This window comes from Neovison vison, chromosome 14 (assembly GCF_020171115.1).
Source record: "Neovison vison isolate M4711 chromosome 14, ASM_NN_V1, whole genome shotgun sequence".
In the NCBI taxonomy this organism is placed as follows: Eukaryota; Metazoa; Chordata; class Mammalia; order Carnivora; family Mustelidae; genus Neogale; species Neogale vison.
The window spans coordinates 984755-997599 of record NC_058104.1 but is presented as its reverse complement, the minus strand read 5'-3'; the positions used below and the strand labels follow the sequence as shown (position 1 = coordinate 997599).

Sequence of the window (12845 nt, the reverse complement as noted above, 5' to 3'; positions counted from 1 at the left end):
TGGGGACTGTCCCCATTGTGGCCATCGGCCAGCCTCGCCTCGAGGTCTCAAGCACACCAGGTCTCAGGGCCTGCCTCCGCAGAAGCATCTGGGGCTAAGCTGCCAGACTTCCCCCCCAACCCCCGGAAAGGACTACGGGGCCCTCTGTGGGTCCCAACCTCGCCAAACAGCACTTGAGCAACGGCAGGCAGTCGTGGGCTAAGAGCAGTCCCTTCTGGGTAAAAGGGACTAGAAGCACCAGCTGGGCGAGGCCTGTTGGTTCCTGGGCTGCTTTCAAGGACAGAGCGAAGTCAGACAAGTTCCCCATCCTGAGCACACATTCCCAGGGGAGCAGGAAATGGCACTTAGCGGGGACCTGAATTAATCACACTTAGACCCATCTTTGCAGTAAAAGTTCCCAAACCAGGGCCTTCCAGGCTCAGCCGCACTAAAGCTTCCGCACAGACGCGGCTGGCAGACAACTTCCTAACACGCCAGGCGTTTCCCCGTGACCCGGGGCAAACAGCCCCATTCCCGTGCCCGGCCCCTCCCGCAGGCCCACTGGCGGCAAACGGGCACTCAAGACCCTGGGTCCCAGAGCCACTTACACTGCAGAGGGGACCCTTACGACAGCAGAAACCCAGACACCCCGAGAAACGCAATGTCCTTCTGAACAAAGGGAAGGTGCCTGGAAAGAGGCCCGGTGGTGCAGCCCTCGTCCCAAACTGGAGGGGCTAATACTTCACCCACCGTGTCCTTCGAGGTCAGGGAAGGCAGCTGCTTGCGTCCGTGTCTCTGGAGTCCCAGCCAGCGAGTCCACAGGACTTCCCTCAGCAGCAGGCTGTGACGTGCGGGCTGACGTGGTTACTGAGCGCCGGCCACGGTGCAGGTGTGGCTAAGGGGCCGGCCACGGTGCAGGTGTGGCTAAGCGGCCACACCTGCTCCCACCTGGGCCTCGTTAACCGACACCCCCGTGGCCGCCGACGCCGGTGCTGGGGTAGCTGCTCCAGCGGCCTGCTAGCGGAGCTTGCCTGCTGGGAACATGCTCCCAGGCAGCCTGGCCCTCGGCAGGCCTCTTCATCGGAGCCCACAGCGCGAAACGAAGATGCCGCCCACAGACGAACACGCAGGAGCAGGTGCACGTGGACCCAGACGACCTGCTCCTGGCAGGAAACAGGCTGGCCCAGGGCCTCCATCTTCCTCGTGTGCTGGTTCGGGGCCGGCAGGCGGGCCGCACCTCAGCCGCTGGTGTGGCCTCTGCAATGAGTGAAGGGGAAGGCGTCCAGAACCGGCGGCGGCGGCCAGCAGCGCTCTGATGCGGGTGGGTGGGCGGTCCGCGGGAGGCCCCTCCACCCCGGGCAGCTCGGGCTCCTCGCGACATAGCTGGGGCTCGTGAACGCCAGGATGTTGCCCACAACACACAGATGGCGCGCAGACTGCCCGACCGCCGAGCGAAATAGTGGCTGTTCGCCGGCTCTTGCGACAGCAACACTCTCGCTGGGATGCCGCCCTGGTCTCACAGCCACGCACAAGGTCCGTGTGCCACCAACTGCGGGGCCCCGAGGGGCTGGGCCCTGGACTCGGCCTCGCATGTCCCACGGGCGGCCACGGGTCCCCCACAGCCCACCGTCCCGGCTTGGGCAGCCCTGCAAACCCCTGCCCTGCAGATGTCCCCTAGGGTAGGTCTTCCTGCTGTGTCTGCTGCCACGCCGGTCCCTTCACAGCCACGGACCGGCGCTTCTGGCGGCTTCCTGGAAGCTGATCTGATGCTCATTCACCGTAACTGCCCCGAATGAGCGGCGCTGGGCACGGGGCCTCAGCCACCCTGAAATGGGGTGAGGGTCTGATGGTTGCTCGGTCACAACAGTTACAGGTTCACACAAAGTGCCAGATTTTAGCCAGACAGGGAGAAGGCAGGTCTGCTGGAGAAGGACCCTGAGGTCGCACGAACTGAAGCACAGGGCAGCGCTCTCGCTCGGCACAGATGTCCATCCCAGCCCCACGGCCGCTCCTTCCCTTGTCGCAGCTGCTCGGAGCGCCGCCTAGACCATATCACCGCACTGGCGAACGGGACGCGAGAGTGGATCCTGAGATCCCTGCATCGCCTGCCTCTTGCTTCACACAGAAGCACAAACCCCAGCAGGAAGACCATATGTGGGCAGGGCTGGCCGGGAAGGTGCCGGCAGCGCTGGACACCAAGGGGGCCCCCTGCTCCGGGACGGCTGCGTCCAGCCACTAAGAAGTCCGCGAGGGACACAGGCCCACATGAATGAATAGCTTCACTTGCAACTTCAGACTTAGATGCTCGCTTGCTCTCCTATCTCTGCAAGTGGCCAGAGGCTCCCCTCCTCCACACGGACTGCCATCCTCCTCCTCTCACTGAGTGAACGCAACCTCCGTGGGCATCAGGCCTCCTTGCCGGAAGGCCCCGTCAGCTCTGAGGGCGGGCCACCAAGGGGAGGCGGGAGCACTTTTTCGGGGAAGGCCTCGTGTGGGCGGGCAGAGGGGTCTTCCCTCCCCTGGCACGGAGGCAAGATTTTCTCATCCTGCTGGTTTTTAGCCTTACGCGTGTGCAGGGGGTGTGGAGTAGTCTCCTGGATCTGTGACCTGTGCCTTTCATTCATTTTTAGAAAGTTCTTGGCTTTTACTCCTTTAAACCTTCCTCCACCTCTTACCTCTCCTCCAGCCTCCGATGTTCCGTGATTTCCTCCCCCCACGCCACGTCACGGCGGGCACCCCAGGCAGAGTCCATCCGCCAGGTGCAGGCCCAGCAAGGATGCCCTGGTCCCGGCACCTCTTTCTGGCCCATCCTTCTCGCTCCTCTGGGGGCTGGGACTGCGCACAGATGCCTCCCTGGATTTCAGAGCCCATGCCTGGCAGTTCCAACAGCAGTTGGAACCTCTTGACAACCCACCGTCAGCAAGTACTTTTTTTCCACGGGTGTATGTCTGGGAGTTGTTCTGTAAAAGGCTGTGTAAGACATGGTAGCTCTTGGGGCACCTGGGTGGCTCAGTGGGTTAAAGCCTCTGCCTTTGGCTCAGGTCGTGATCTCAGGGTCCTGGGATCGAGTCCCGCACTGGGCTCTCTACTCGGTGGGGAGCCTGCTCCCCCCGTCCCCCGCCTCTGCCTGCCTCTCTCCCTACTTGTGATCTCTCTCTCTGTCAAATAAATAAATAAAATAAAATTTAAAAAGAGGAAACAGTAGCTCCTGAAGGGAACATAACCCCCCAGACAAGCATTTGCAGAGAGGCTGCAGTCGGGTGGGGTGGGGAGCTGGGAATGGGGCCAGCAAGCTGAAAAACAGGCTGTGTTTGGGTCTGTGGGTGCCATCAGTGCCCGTGACCGTGACCGCCTGCTGCCGTGCTAGCCTGCTGGTTGGAAACAGGCTCACACCGGCACACCCTGCCCGCAGGCCCAATGTCTCTCCAGGCCTCTCCTTGCCCTCTTGCTGCTAGGGCTTAGCCCAAGGTGAAAGGTGGAACCCGTCACGGCCCCGCCCTCCTCAGCCAGTGCCGGGGATGCAGACCCTGCTGTCGCCCCATGGAGGTGCCTGCCGGCAAGCTGCCCTTCCTCCATCTGGCAGGACAGAGGGCTCGTGGGGAATGGAACCCCACCCAACAGGGTCCCTCCTCAGTGTCCTGCTTGTTAATGGCCAGGACACGGCTGCTGTGCCTTGTGGTGTCCCCGCACATGGGACAGGACGTGTCACCACTCAGCAGCTTCTGAGCAAGGGCCCGGCAGCACCGCACAGACAATCCTCGCCTGTCCCCCTTCTCCGTCCCACTGCTGTACCCCCAGGGGTCAGTGTTCCCCTCCGATCCCATCATGCTCTCCCATCCCTGCTCTCAGCTCGAGTGTCTTCCCGACTGCTCTGACACGACCCAGTGCAGCTGGGGCCTCACCTGTCTCCCGGCGCACCCTCTGCCCAGCCCCCCTCTGTGACTCTCCTTCACCGTGGGCAGCTTTGCGGGCACCCTGGGTGGCCTCAGTTTCAGCTCAGGCCCCCATTTCAGGGTCGTGGGATCCAGCCCTGGGTCGGGCTCCGTGCTCAGTGCTGAGTTGCTAAGCTTCTCTTTCCCTCCGCCCCTCCCTACCTGCGTGAATGCTCGCTCTCAAATAATAAAATAAATAAATTTAAAAAAACAAAAAAAAAACAAAGGCAGGGGCACTTGAGTGGTACAGTTACTGAGCGTCTGACTCTTGATCTCAGCTCAGGTAGTGATCTCAGGGTCCTGGGGCCGAGACCCGTGTCAGGCTATGTGCTAGAGGGGGCCTGCTTCAGGACACCCTCTCTCCCTCCGCCCCTCCCTGCCCTGCATGCGTCCACACTCTCTCTCTCTTATAAATTAATGTATTTTTGTAAAAGTTGTGCAACTTCACATAACGCATGGAAACCCGAGACCATGTGGGCCCACCCACCGTGTGCCCTCAGCCTGTCACGTGTGTCTGCTCTGGGGGGCACCGTCCGTCTCAGGGCAAACAACGTACTTTGCTTTTAATGATCAGGTGTGTGTAAAGAAAGAGGGGAGCAGAGGCGTTCATGCTGCCCAGCAGATTCCCGCTCTCCATGCTTGGCATTCCTCCTAGACGCCCAGCTTACCCTTCCATCCCTCCTGTCCCTCCCGCGTGACCTGGAACCCCACACTGGCACCCCAAGTCTGCCCCTGGATCCTGAGTTCTCTCACTCCCCTGATCTGAAGGATCCGCCCCCAGACAGGGTCCCGGTTCCCACATTAGCACCAAGGCGCAGGGCCCACTGCTCCTGAGCTCTCAGGGCCATGTCCCCTTTCTCCTACCGCTTTCAACACGCTCCCTTTCCCTGGTTTTCAGCAGCGTGTGGATGACCTGGAGGCAGAGCCTCCTCCCGTTCATGCTGTGCGGGATTCATGGGGTTCTCTGGGCCGGGGATCTGTGTGTTGTTCCACATCTGGAAACTTTGGCCACCAAGCCCTGCCCCTCAGGACTCCATACATACGCCACCAACCTCTGAGCTCTCCCCATGGTGCCTGAGCTCTGCTGGGCCTGGCCTCTGGGACCCCTCCATCCCCTGCTATCACCCACACCCTGCCAGCCAGCCGGTCCAGGGAGTCTTTCGTTTCAAATACTGTATTTTCCACCTGGTTCTTTTCTCATCTAATCAGTTCCTCTCCTGAGAGCTCTTGTTTTCGTGCATTAGGGCCTTGCGCCCAGTCACGACAGGGGCACTACACCCTGGGAATTCCTCGTGTGGTCGGGGATTCTGCCTGGGCGCTGGGGGTGCTGTGCGGTGGGGCATGTGGGCTGTCACGACGGCTGGAGCGAGCAGCCGTCTCTGTGATACTGGCGCGCGATGAGGCTCAGCCCAGAGGGAAGTAGGGGGCTGTCCTCTGCTCACCCCCACCAGCAGCCTCGTGCCCACTGCCCCTCATTTCTGAACAAACCTGACTCCACAGGCTCACACTGGGCACAGTACTCCCCACAGAGCACAGGCTGCGGGATCCGAAGTCCTCCCTTCAGCAAAGTGAACAGGCACCTGACCGCCTCTGGGGTGCCCACAAGTGTTAGCCCCGAGTCGACTCCTCCACAGGCGTGTGTCCTCTGGGAATTTGGCACGGCCTAGAGTGGGGAGGAGCTGGCCTGCAGGATGGCATGGCCTCCACCCAGGGAACGGAACTGACATGCGACAAGACCGCGCGGTCACTGCTGTGGGGCAGCTCATCCCAGCTGTGCGGAAACCGCCATCAACACCAAGACGCCTGAACATCCCCTGCCTCCTTGCTTGCCCTGGTCCACCACTGTGGGCACGGAAGCCAGCGTGGGCCACGATTCCAGGCTAGAGAGCGGACCTCAGACAACACGGACACCTGCCAAGCCGACAACAGCAGCTCAGGCAAGGAGATAAGCGGGAAGAGCATGGGAATACATACCCCACCAACAACGCTAAACTCCCACGGAGGACTTTCTGACTTCACTTACCAAATGAATACCTAAAAAACAAAAGGAGAAAAAGGCATTAAAATTCTGCCTTGCTGGGTGCCTGGGTGGCTCAGTCAGTTATGCATCTGCCTTCAGCTCAGGTCACAATCCCGGGGTCCTGGGATCGAGTCTCGAGTTGGGCTCCCTGCTCAGTGGGAAGCCTGCTCTTCCCTCTCCCTCTGCCCCCTATCCCAGTCGTGCTGGCTTTCTGCCTCTCTCTCAAATAAATAAAATCTCAAAAAATTTTTTTGCCTTGCTTTGTCAAAAAATTTGGTATCATGCTACTCAACTAGGTAAAGCCCAACTCAGTGACCCCAGGACACAGTGGGTCAGGTCACAGACCCCATGGACATTAAATGTGGTGGGAGAAGGTGGGGGAGGGGAGACCAGCCCTCAAGTGTTCTGTGCAGGGCCCACCTGCTGCCCAGGCCCCCATTCCACCTAGGGGTCTAAGGCCATGCCCACCCAGGCCAATCAAGGAGTCTTTCAGGAAAAAGCAAACGTAACAGTGGAAATCTGGCAAGTAATTCTGTAAGTAATTAAACTTCAGGAAAATGTCCTACCCTAGAACTTGAAAGTTTCAAAGTTGCCCAGTACCCCGAGCACAGATGATTGCAAAGGGGACCCTAACTGAAAGGCTTCTGGTCTCCACTCCCGGGGCTGAGGAAGGGCTGTCCCAGAGTGGACTGCAATGCGAACACAGGGTCCTTGGCAGCACGCAGGCACTGGTGTGCAAGGCCACTGCTCCCACAGAGCGGAAACGGCCCCACTCTGCTCCCCGAACCTCGCAGAACTGAAGCAGGAGTTCACGACTATGTATCAATTCCATCTTCAGTCCATACTCAGTGGACACAACATCTGGGCTCTGGGCAAGGTCCATGGCAGAGCTGCGGGCAGCGGGCAGGGGCCGGGCAGTAGCACGGGGCCTCAGGGAGCGCTAGTGTGTTTAAGACAAAACGAGGTTTTCACTGTCGACAGTCAGAAGGGAGCAGCCTGGCAGTGCACCCCATGGCACTGACCCTGACCCCCGCGCCCCCCGCGGCCCCCTGGCATCTGCTCTCGGCGCTCTTTGAAGTGCAAGCTCTGTCCGCTCTCTCAGAGGGACGTGGCCAAGGCGGCTTCCTCCACAGGAAGGGACCCCCTGAGCCTCCCCGACCTCCGTCCAAGTTTCTGGAGATAATCCTTTCTTCTTTTGGGGGGCCAGGAAGGTGGGGAAGAGAAAAGGCAGTCACACAGCCGTCCTCGCTAGCAACAAAGGAGCCCTTTAGGAGCACTGCCAAAGTAAAGCACAGATAAAAGGATCAGAAACCAGCGTTCTGGAAAACTGATGCTAAGTGGGGCGGCCGGAGCAAAGTCACAGTTCTAGGGCCTCCGGTGTTCTTCCACGTTCCCCCGTCGGAGGACAGAACTGGTGCGACAAGACTCTTCTATAAACTCATGTAAACTTCCTGCGGTCACGGCTACTGAACTTTCGTTCTCTCTTCCAATGTCACTGGTCCCCAAGACAGCTAAGGCCCTAGAGGAAGAGGACAGACGCCCGAAGCCTCACAATGACTTGCTGTGATTGACACAGGGCCAGGAGACCTGACTCCCCTGCAGAAGCGTCCCAGTCCCCAGCGCCCCGCCCTGACACAGAGCAGATGGGACCTTGGCCGGGAGCAGAGGGGCAGCAGCGGCGCAGGCGAGTCACGTCGGTGTCACCTACCCTGACAAGCCGCGCTGTGACGAGGAGGCCACGTGCACTCCGTGGCCTTCTCCCCAAACCCACGGCCCAGTCCAGTCACGAGAAGAGCATCAACCAAGTCCCCGCGCAGGGACGTCCCACAGCATCCCTGACTGGTCCTCCTCAAAGCCGGAGAGTGAGAGACGCTGTCTCAGCCCAGAGGAGCCTGAGGGGACATGATGCCCGAACGTCCCAGAGGGGAGCCAGGGATGGAAGAGGTCAGTGTTAGCTCTTTAAATTGGACGAGGAGAAGGCAGACAATACAAGAAGCGGGGTGTGGGTACACAGGAGTTCTCTATACTGACTCCGCAATGAACCCGTAAGCCCACAACTATTTCAAAAAGGAGGTTTATTCAATTAAAAGGAGGGGAAAGTAGCTAGGCAGCAACAGAATCTCTGCCTGGGGGGAGAAGCACTCCGGCCCGCCGGGTCCCCACCAGCCACCCGACCCGCGTGTGGCGCCCGCACAGGCCAGGCCCAAGCTTCCTTCCGCAGAACAAAACCTCTGGAGCTCTGGGCAACGTGCAAGGCAGACAAAGTCGAGTCCTCACCAAGAACAGCGCCCGTCCACAGTGCGTGCAGATGTGTGCACGCGGCCCACTGTGTCCGAGGACGAGGACGCGTCGGCTCAGCCACGGGGTGCCAGCTGCCAGCCGTGTGCCCCGGGCCCCTTCTTGCTCGACCCAGTCCCAGGTCGCCTCCTCCCCGTGTGCACCCGGCAGACAGTGCCGCACCCCTGCTAACAAGGCTTCCTTTGCTCATAAGCAAGAGGAACCACTGGCGGTCATCTCTCCGCTCCAACCGCACAGCCTCGGGGATGGACACCCTTGTGATGCTCCTGCCCTGTAGACCAGGCAATGAAAACCCGTTCCGACCACACTCGAGAGCTGATGATGGGAAGGGGGCGATTGCGAAAGCAGTCGGGTGAAAGCCACTCAGCACCCCTGCACGGGTGCGCCCTTCGTCGGCGCCTCGACTGCTGGCTCGCAGCGGCCTCCAAGAAGAAGCCCCGCAGGACATGGGGCGCCCAGTGCCAGGCCCTGTCCGTACTTCCTGCCTGCTCACCTCTCTTGCATGAGCAAGGCCTGCATGGCATCTCCTGGGTCCCTCCCTCTACTCAGCCGAGGCAGAGGAAAGCCCAAGTCTACTGCGACACCACAGGGGAAAGGACTGCACTCCTCCCCCTCACCCTCCTGAGCACAGTACAGCCCCCGGCGGTCCCAGGACGCGCACCCCTGCCCCAGCTACTTCCTGCAGCAGACGGGCCCCTCCCCTGGGGTGTGGGGCTCCCATTCCCTGACAGGGGCCACAAGAACCAGCCGCCAGGGCCCAAGAAACCAACATCGTGTCTGCCCTGTCCTCAGCACAAGGCTGATGGGGAGGGCGGTGGCCGGAGTCCATGGAGAAATCGTGATTCATCACCTTAGACTGCCCGACATACAGGAACAGTGTGTCTTCACTGCCCGTAAGTGGAACGACAGAATGAAGCTGGCCCGTGCCTGTGACAAAACAACACCGTGTGGGAAGCAGAGCGGAAAGCTGTCATGAACGTGGGGCCACACCGGGTGCTGACAGCAGAGGAAGGTTCTGGAAACACTTGGTAGGTAAAATCAGGAGGATGTGGAGTCCAGGGAAACATGGGGGAAGCGGGGAGAGTCGGCGTCCCAGGTTCCCCAGGTTCCCACCGATGGCTGTGGAACCGCAGGCACGGGGGCTCGTGAGAGAGAGGGGGTGGCCTCATGGGGAGCTGACCGTCCAGCCCGGCAGTGCTCCCTCACAGTCCACGGTTACCCCACGCCCAACCATAGGCCACCCACACTGCTGCCAGCCCTGCAGCTCTGGGACAGGGCCCCCGGGGGTGCAGCTGCCCAGGTCACGGTCCCCAGTCCGCCCCCGGCCTCAGTCCCTCATGCTGGCCCCCGTGGCCCCGGGCTCCCTCCGGCTGTGCCTCCTGCAGCCCCAGCAAGGACCTCAGAGCATCAGCGCCCCGCCCCCCGATTCCAAGGGCCATCACAGGCCATCACTCTGCAGAGCGCTCACTGCCTGGATGGGAGCCGCTCTCCCCACGATGAGATCCCTAGTCACTGCCGTCACAAAGTGGCTTTGTGAGTTCCCACCCATGATACAGCGTCAGGAATGGGTCAGGAGAGCGGGGGAAGGGCGGTTGTGGTTCTGGAAGGGGCAGGGTGCTGTGTAAGGACACCTGCCTGCGCCCCACGGCATCTGCCTCAGACACTCACGGTGCCCCCAAGTGCAAGGTTCACCTGCCTCCCGGAGCAGCCGCGTGGGCTTCCCACTGCCCTGGAACACGTGTGTGAGATGCCGGGTCCTGGGCAGGGGCACTAGTCTGAGCCGGGAAGCAGCTCGGCAGACACTCCCAGAGGGACAGGAGACGCAGAGGGCCTAGCAAAGCAACAGCCACCGCACACACACAGCAATGGCCGGCGGACGCAGGGTCGTCCCCACAGGACCCCAGACCAAGGCAGCAGTGCCCTCAGAGAAGTACCCTGTGCCCCTGCCCGGCAGCTGGACAACACCTGAAAGACGTCTGTCAACAGTGCCCATTATCTGACACCTCACCTCATTCTTTTTTTTCAACTTTAAATAAATGGGACAGGTGAGAACAGTCTGTGCCTCTCACTCTGGGGTACCAGGAAAAAGAAAGCCTACTGTCCACAGGAGGGGTCCTCACTTAGTAAGTATTCAATGTCACTCTGACCCTGAAGCTGCCGTCTGTCCGAGAAACCCGCGTCAAGGGCAAGGCTGGACAGACCGTGGAGGCAGAGGGCTCGGAGCCCAACCCCGTGGCCCCAGAGCACGAAACCAGCGGCAAGCAGCTGGGCTGGGAATGAGTGCGTCCGCAGCAGGGGTGCGGTGAAGAAACCACTGGTCTCCATGACAGATTTTGTTTTCTTCCTCATTTTCTAATAATTTCTGAGAAGATGTACCTTTATTCTATTTTGCTTTAGTGAGCTTAACCTAATTTGAATCACATTTTTCTTTTTTACGTATCCGAGGGAAGGGGAGCGGAGTATCTCTTCCAGTGAAAACAATACAAGACTATCTTGGCCATGCGTACCCAAACTGGTTTTCAGAAGTTTAAACCTGCGGTTACTCTTTCCTGACCATACCCTACTCATAACTAGGAAATACTACTCACAGGGAACTTAAAGTCAGAATGATCTCTCTGGCTGCCAGACACCGAAGCGTGACCCAAGCCACGCACCATGCAGGACACGTGCCGCCCTGGCCGCCCACAGAGTCGGGTGTGCTCACCGCGTGTGCCCAGAGCTCTCCCTGGTCCGGCATGGACTAAAAGCACATGTCTCAAAACCCAGCAACCTCTTCAGCACCACAGAAATACCAGCCAGAGTCTCTGTGTGTGACCAAAAGCCTAGGGGCAGAAGGGACAGCACCTTGGGCGTCTGACCTCCAGGAATTCCACGAGGGAAGGAGCAGGTGGGGGTCCAGGGAGCATCACACCTCACAGCTGCTTGATGTGCAGGAGGCACATGGGACTGTCACCCAGACCCCACCCAAAGTACCCCAGCCCATGTGCACCACCAAGGTCAACAGTAATACACTGACAGGAGGGCCCCAGGCGTGGGCAGAGCAGGGGGCTCCCAGGGTGCCCGGGATACCCAGCCTTCTTGGCCACAGACCAGATCTGCATGACGGGCCTCCTGCACGGGAGTGTCCTCCACACCTGGCCTCCCCAGTGTGGTGTGAACCGGCACTTCCCATGGCCAGGAAGAGGCCAGAGTCCAGCCCCGACTCCTCTCCGAGTGGCGCACACCTGCCCGCGGGGACCAGGGCGCAGCTGCACATGGGGGAGCCAGGCCGCAGCCCTGACAGACCAGTCAAAACAGACCTGCCAGACGGGACTGAAGGGCAGCTCCGCAGGCCCAGGTGGAGACAGTCTGGGTCAGAGCCCACATTCCGGGAAGACTGCACAAGCCTCCCCAGGCCAGGCCAGTGCTAGAGGAACCGTCGGGACACCGGACTTACATCTGTCCTCCGGAAAACAGATGACCCTGCGGTCAGTGCCCACCACCTCCGCACGTGCACAGCTGCAGATGCCCAATCTGCTTCCTCCACATCTGCACAGACACCGACCCCTATCCCAGAGCTTCTCCCCAACCGCGCCTTTTCTTAGAGTCCTCCGTGCTTCCTCTGGAGCCCACAACAGGAAGGAGCGCCAGCCCTCGGCTCGGGCACACTGTAGCACCCTGCGGCTGCTGCGCTTCCGTCAGGGCCCCTGGAGGGTGGGCCACCCTGGCACACTCCCCCGGCTCCCTGGCTGTGTGGAGCGCCAAGCGGGCCCAACCTGATTGTGACCCCTGACATTGCCGGTAGCAGCTCCTCCTGAACGAGGAAGGAGCTGGAGTGGGGACGAGCGGAAGAAATGGGCCCCCAAAGCCGGCCCCCACCCCCAGAGCACTCCCAGAAGCCCACGGCAGGACCCTACGTCCACTTCATAGTTTCCGGCCCCAGGAGGCTGACTGCAGACTCTCAGGGGTGGCCACACCACACTGAACAGAATCATGGTTCTTCCCAAGGCACAAAGTCCCTTGGATTCCGGTCAACTGGCAACTAGCAGACTCTCCTACTGCCAGAGTGACATGGCGGTACCCCTTGGACGAGCGTGAGCAGTGAGCTTGCTCCGTCTCCCTAGCTGCCAGGAGGCTGCCAGGCCACGGAGCCCCAGCCTGCCTGGACCCCAGCACTCCACGTCCTCCCGCTTACCAGATCTGTCCCACGTTGACCAGGGACATGTAGAGAACCCAGAGAGTGGCCATGAGCGCCATGTTGGCACAGCCGGTGAGCAGGACGAAAGACGAGACACCCAGTCCGAGCAGTGCCAGGGCGTCCAGGTTGGAGTCCATGTGTGACCAGTCCAGCAGCCAGAGCAGGGTGGGCGCGTAGCTCACGGCATCCCAGCCGACCGGGCCCCGGAAATACTGCTGTACGCTCTTCAGGTACGTGCGGCATGGCAGCAGGCCCCGGTCTCCGATCAGCTGCTTGTTCTGGTGGAAAGCCACCAGGAACGCCACGACTGGAAGAAACAGACAGAAGGACCATGAACAGGAGCAAAGCCGTCTGTGGACACCTGCAGGAGGGGGCATGGTGGGGTGAGGAGATGAGGGGGTGTCTGAGCCACCGTTTGGAATCAAAGCAGGGATGCAAG

At 60.5% G+C, this 12845-nt stretch overlaps 1 protein-coding gene across 1 annotated transcript in view; it reads right to left on the bottom strand.

The window, feature by feature from the left end:
* Positions 1 to 12845, bottom strand: part of LMF1 (lipase maturation factor 1) — an 84486-nt gene that overhangs the window by 58697 nt on the left and 12944 nt on the right. The window contains exons 2-3 of the mRNA XM_044233599.1: positions 12404 to 12713; positions 5935 to 5945 (exon numbers count right to left, since the gene is read on the bottom strand). Coding sequence (XP_044089534.1) covers positions 5935 to 5945; positions 12404 to 12713 — 321 coding nt within the window. The remainder of the gene's footprint in view (positions 1 to 5934; positions 5946 to 12403; positions 12714 to 12845) is intronic.